Consider the following 6,319-nt stretch of genomic DNA (forward strand, 5'->3'; position numbering starts at 1 on the left):
TTTGGACACCCCACTGAGAACTGTTGTTTTTCTCTTACTGGAATTTCTGCAGCATCGTAGTAATTTCTGAGCATGCTCTACACATAAAATCATGAAGCTACTGAACAGGACACAAATATTTCTTGCGAAATCTATGAATAGTGCAACTTTTAAAACGTTGGGGTGGTGAAACACTCCACTGCATTAACCCAGGGTTAAAATTTTTAAAACTAGTTTTATAGTTTATATTTTATTTTAATATAAAATAATTAATAAAATTTTAAAAAATATAATTCAGAAAATACGAATTTAGAAAAACTTACCCCATATCCTGCTACTGGACCTATACTGTGACCCAGGTATGGATCTGTATATTCACGTCCATAACTGTAATATAACGATGGAGACCTATAATTTAAATTTTCAAAATATAAAACTAGAAATTAAAATTCAAAAAATCATTTATTTAATCCTGAAAATCTGGACAATTCTGGCTGAGTAGTAAAGGTTTTACTTTTCAAATTCTATAGTCATACTCTGTACAATATCTGTCTTCATTAAATATTCAAAAAAATGATGAAAGAAATTTTGGAAGAGAAATTACAATTAGATAAAGATAATTGCTTCAGCCTTTCATCATGTAAATTAGCATTAGTTTCCTAAATACATACACATTTAGAAATACAAAATATTTTAAATTTAACATGTCTGTAACTGAGATTTTTAGGTGTCTTGTTTCTGTGGACTGGCTGACCTTTGTTGCCTTTTATTATAATTGCACAATTGAAAAATAATAATTTTATAGTTTTTATTATTGATCTATGTTAAAGATCACATTTCCCCATTTAATCTGATGTATAATAAGTAAGAATTTGTTGATATATATTTGATTGTTTATAATTTGAATTTAATGTAAACAAATACAAAAATCAATTTTTTTTAGCATTGTTTATAATTCTCCATTTGAAAAATTTATGTTCATTTTTGATTGGGTAATGGTTTATTTCTATTTTCTATTTTATGGATTGTTTTCTACCATCTGACAAAGATTTATGACAAGTGTAACAGAATTTTAGATTTTGATTTCATTTATATGCCATCTCTGTAAATATGCAAATTAGCACTAGAGAAAAATTGCTTTAACCCACAATAACTGTGGTACTTTTGATTACTTGCTTATTTGTATTTATATTTTAAAAGAACTAAACATTAAATTAAATAATAATAATAGTAACAACTTCTACAAAAAAAAAAAAAAACAAAAAATGATGGAACACATTTTGTTGCAAAAACATTCTATAAAAACTGATTTTAAATTTTGATCTTAAAATTTTGTCAACAGGTAAAACTAGGTGTATATTATATACAAAAAACTGATGGATGTAGGAAATATGAAGTGGGTCAAAGGTCATTTCTGTATCTCACATGAGCCACCATAGAGATATTAAAGTTCTCCAAGTCAATGATGGCCTGATAAGTCTGCCCCTGTCATTCCATAAAACAGACAATAATGACTTATTTCAAAACACATTTTTTTCCAATAATTGCATTAAATATAGTGCTGTTCAAAGTCTTGTATCAGTTACAAAACTTGGGGCTAACCAGTTACAAGAACTGGTTAGTTCTCAAGAGCATCCAGTGTTTCTATTAGCAGCAATAAGTATAGTTAAGGTAAAATGTACAGACAAACTTCAGTTTACAAACTTAATTTGTTCCTAAATGTTGTTCAGAAACAGATTTGTTCTCAAACTGAAACAAATTTTCCCAAAACAATGTAAAATGGATTAATCAGTTCTCAACCCCCAAAACAAAACCTGTTTTTTTTTACTTTGTTAGCTATACTTCATGCATAAAATATTGCCTATAAAGGCAATATTTATATTATATATAATATTACTTCATCTATATACTGCCAAGATGAAATATAAAGTACTTGTTGTCAAGACTGACAACAAGTACTTTATCAACACTTTTCAAAATATTGTGTTTCAATTGATTTTATTTCAATTTTAATTTTATTTTATTTTCATTGTTTGGTTTCATTCAAAATTTTGTTTGTAAATTGAATTGTTCCTAAAAGAGAGGTTGGTAACCTGAGGTTTGACTATTTTATCATCATTAGTGACTTTTTTACTTTAATGTTTCAGTTTAATGTTTTCATATAACATGGTGTTATAGGGAACAGCTTAGTTTGGTAACTTTTGTAAAGGTAGTAAGTGAGGAGTTACATATATAGCAAGTCACAGAATTTGATGTGGCGAGTGCAGCCTTGTCACATCAAAAATTCTGTTGCAAAGCTTAAGTGCAAAGAAGTTAGCCATCACTAATCTAAGTTGTAGATTTAAAATATTTTAAAGATAATATTTAAATTTAATTTATTTGAATTGAAGCTGTTTTCATCGATACTCAAAGACAGTGACACCATACCAAGTAAGAAAATTTGCTTTTTTGAGTTGTTGCTTTTTGAGAGTTATTTATTCAACTCCAAATGCCTAAAGTAACTATGAATATCTTGCTTGAAAGATAATTGGTTTCTTAGTGTGCAAAATTTCAGGATTTTCTATAAAGGGACTGCCAAAATATAAGAAATTCAAAAGTGCAAAATTTGCAAAAAAAATGTATTTTCTTCTTCCTCATCTGGCACTGCATATACCCCTATAGAAAAAAATTACTGGGTCTAGAAAATTCAAATTTTAAACCTAAGCATCTCTTATTATCAGTGAGAACCTTGCAAAACTGCTGGGTCAATATGCTAAAGTTCATGGAGATTCCCCAGAGAGCAATTTTACTTTTATTGCTTAATTTCATGTTTATAAGGAGAAAACTGTATTGAAATAAATGATTTTCAGTCAAAACATTATCCAGATAACAAAAGCTCAAATTTATGCCAATTAAAACTTTTCATAATGATTTTACTAATGCTGTATTGAAAGCATTCAGTAATGGCCATCAACCAACTGTATGTCATCATCTCAGGTCTTCATGTAATAACACAATCATTGACCAAAATACAAATACCAAATAAAAATAGCTGAAATGTAAAAAGGTTACACCAAGTAAAACATGACGACAATTTAGATAATGGCCAAATTTTTCTTTCTTAGGAGTTTTTCTTTTGTAAGGATAAGCTTTGTGCCTGAAGCAGTACTCACAAGATTTTTATTATTGTTTCTTATATTTTGCTTTGAAGTGCCAAATTTAACTTTATGGAAGAAAACCTGCTAAGAAAAAATTTGACTGTCATCTAAACTGTCAAAATCTTTTACTTGGTACAATTTTTTACATCTCAGATGTTTTTGTTTGAATATCATATCATTACTCTGACACAAGCTGATAATGAACTCTGGTTTGAAAATGTCTTAAAATAAAAAATATTGACTTTCATACTTGAGTCTGTTTTCTGTTGTTATTGCATATATGATTTCTTCCATAACAAATGATATTTTGTAAAAAGTTTGAAATGTGTAAATTATGTGCAAGTGAACAACACAATGCATGTTGAAAACAAGATATTGTTGCTTAGACAATGTATTGTTCAATTGAAATTATTAAACGGTCAAAAAATACAGAAAATTTTTTTTGAGTTTTTATTTCATATGGAGAAAACTACATTCCCCTAATTTTGTAAATTTTCTTAATAAATATATTGAAAAATTTTAATTTTAAACTAAAACTGTTTTCATTTTACTTGGACATTGTGTAATTAAGTTAATAAATTTTTTATTATTAAAAGAATTTAATGCTCTAGCTAAATAATATAGTTATGTCTTCAGTATCCTGATATTTTTTAGCTATCATTTTCAATTCAGTAACATTAATATCTTAATTAGAATTAACATAATAATCATAAAACTTATTTTAAATAATAATAATTTTTACCCTGCTACTGCTGCATATGATACTGGTTGAGCTGCTGCAGCTGCCGCTGCATAACTTCTTGCAGCTGCTGCAGTATATGCTGCACTTGCTGCATATGTAGCCTAAAAATACAAATCAAACTTATATTTAAGACATTAAAAATGATTAATTATCAAAATATTATCTGTATATATTATTGTTTTTACAATATTTTGATTATTTAAATTAAATAACTGAATTTATTGAATATAGTTCAACCTAATTGCTTCAGTCTAAATTAAGCTTGTACAAAATTTTTTAAATAACTGTCATAATCATAAATTATATTATAAAAAGCTTCAATTAATAAAAATTTAATTTCAAAATAAATTCTACATAAGAAATTAAACAGTGATAAATCTATCTAATCAGAAAATAAGATCATAAAATATTTAAAGATATGTTTTTATGAAAAAAAATAACATACACTAAACACCAAAACTGCAGTTTGAAAATGTAAATTTAATGCAAAACATGCTAATGAAAATGTAAATGTTTTCATTGGCATATTTTGCTCTGTAACCTGATGATGCTTGCTTAAGGCAATTGAAAACATTTATTTTGCATTAACTTTATGGACTCAAACTGGAGTTTGTGTTTGGTGAATGTTTTTCTTTAATGTAATCCAGTTACTCAGTTGTCTTATCCTCACTTATCACATTAATTTCTTAATTATGAAGAATAGCGTAATGCTAGAATCACTGAAAGAGTAGTCTAAGATTTATTTCAGATTAAACATTTTATCAGGATTAAACATCACATCATCAGATCCTACAGAAATGGAACAAAATATGTCAAAGAAGCATTGCAGAACCTTGGATTATTTGAAAAAGTCCAAACAACCCATTTAAATGTTTCAATACATAACAGACTATAAAACAAACTACAAAATTGAAAACATAAAAGATAAAACAGGAATAAAATAAAATAATAAAGAATAAATACCAGGAAATGACTAAAGTAAAATGAGTAGTTCAAAATTTCCAAATACTCAAAGGTTTTGAACACCTTTTTGATGTTATTCTTCCAATTCTGTAGCATGATGTTGAAATGCATAGTCCCAAAAAAGTTTAAAATAAATCCTGAACGCCTTCAGTAATTCTAACTTTACATTATTCTTCTCATGGAGTCATGCAATTTGCTTAAATGTTCTTTAATCATGTTTTATTTTTTAAAAATATATAAATAGCCTGATAAATTGGCAGATTGTTTGGCTTTAATTAATTAAATGGGGTTATTTAAAACAAATACTTACTGGTAATTGATATCTTTCTGCACCTGCATATGCTAAAAAAGGATCTTGATATACACTAAAAACAAAACAAAATAGATTATTATTTATTATATATTTATATATTCATCATTTATTTTATTTACATAAATGAAACATAAAATTAGCATAAAAGGTGCTATTTGATTTCATTTGAAATATTTATCTTATTGATATATTCTACTTCAGTCTGGTATAAGAATTCAACATTAAGTTAAACTATATACAGGCATCTCTCATATAACACAATAGTTACATTCCCAAAAATATGCCATGTTATATGAACACATGCTATACAAAACAAAGGACTAATGCAAAACATTGGGTTGAATTCCAAAAGTTAACAAAAGTATACATTTGTTTTCATTACCAAGAGAAATATGTTTATTAAAGAAATCAATAATTAACTAACAATCACATTTAAAAGTATTGCATTATGTGTTGATAATCATTTTAGTAAATGAGAGAATTTTCTTTCTACAAAGTATCATTATCATCTGAGTTTGTTGATCTTGATTAGAAATGTCAACATCTTCATTTCTTTTCATTTTTTATGGTAAAAATAAATGTACGACAAAATAAAAATAAAGGTATTAATCAAAAATCTGTTCTACTAGGTCACATTTGTTCAGTCGAGGACCGAGTAATTTTTAATAGAATTTGTGTTTGAATACTGAATTATTCAAATTGGGAACAGTTCAATTACTGAGATATCACTGTATTTCATTTGTCATTTTTACAAATGATTACTTATCTATGATTAAAAAAGTTTAATAACAATTACATAAAAGCATTTAAATAAACTTTACTAAATAAAGATTAATCTATAAAAACAAAACACTAATACAGTAGAGCATCGATTATCCGACACCCGATTAACCGTCACATCAGTTAACCGACCATTCTAGTCGGCAAATTTCAAATGTCCGCTAGTGATGTGGCATTACAATACAGTAGAGCGTCATTTATCCAAAGGAATTCCAGTCGACAAATTTAAATTTTTGCCAGTGCTGTGGCGCTGTAATCTTTGGCTATGTCTTCGGCTACTCAAATATTTTACATTTTTGATACTAAATTAACTTCTTAAGTATAATTTTTTATTGTTTTTATATTTTTCAATATATTTATTTTGTTTGTACAAAATAAAAAAATAATTTTTAACGATACAATAGT

The 6,319-nt window shown here is 26.7% G+C and overlaps 1 protein-coding gene across 4 annotated transcripts in view; it reads right to left on the reverse strand.

The window, feature by feature from the left end:
- LOC111636664 (RNA binding protein fox-1 homolog 1-like) overlaps positions 1 to 6,319 on the reverse strand; it is a 172,163-nt gene that overhangs the window by 11,981 nt on the left and 153,863 nt on the right. For 3 of the 4 annotated variants that reach the window (XM_023381952.1, XM_023381950.1, XM_023381953.1), the window contains 3 exons: positions 5,132 to 5,186; positions 3,859 to 3,959; positions 303 to 387 (listed from right to left, as the gene is read on the reverse strand). In XM_023381952.1, the coding sequence (XP_023237720.1) occupies positions 303 to 387; positions 3,859 to 3,959; positions 5,132 to 5,186 (241 nt within the window). The remainder of the gene's footprint in view (positions 1 to 302; positions 388 to 3,858; positions 3,960 to 5,131; positions 5,187 to 6,319) is intronic. The other variant, XM_023381951.1, reaches the window with a different exon arrangement.

This window comes from Centruroides sculpturatus, unplaced genomic scaffold (genome assembly GCF_000671375.1).
Source record: "Centruroides sculpturatus isolate CEXI.00-Female unplaced genomic scaffold, Cexi_2.0 scaffold907, whole genome shotgun sequence".
NCBI classification, from domain to species: domain Eukaryota; kingdom Metazoa; phylum Arthropoda; class Arachnida; order Scorpiones; family Buthidae; genus Centruroides; species Centruroides sculpturatus.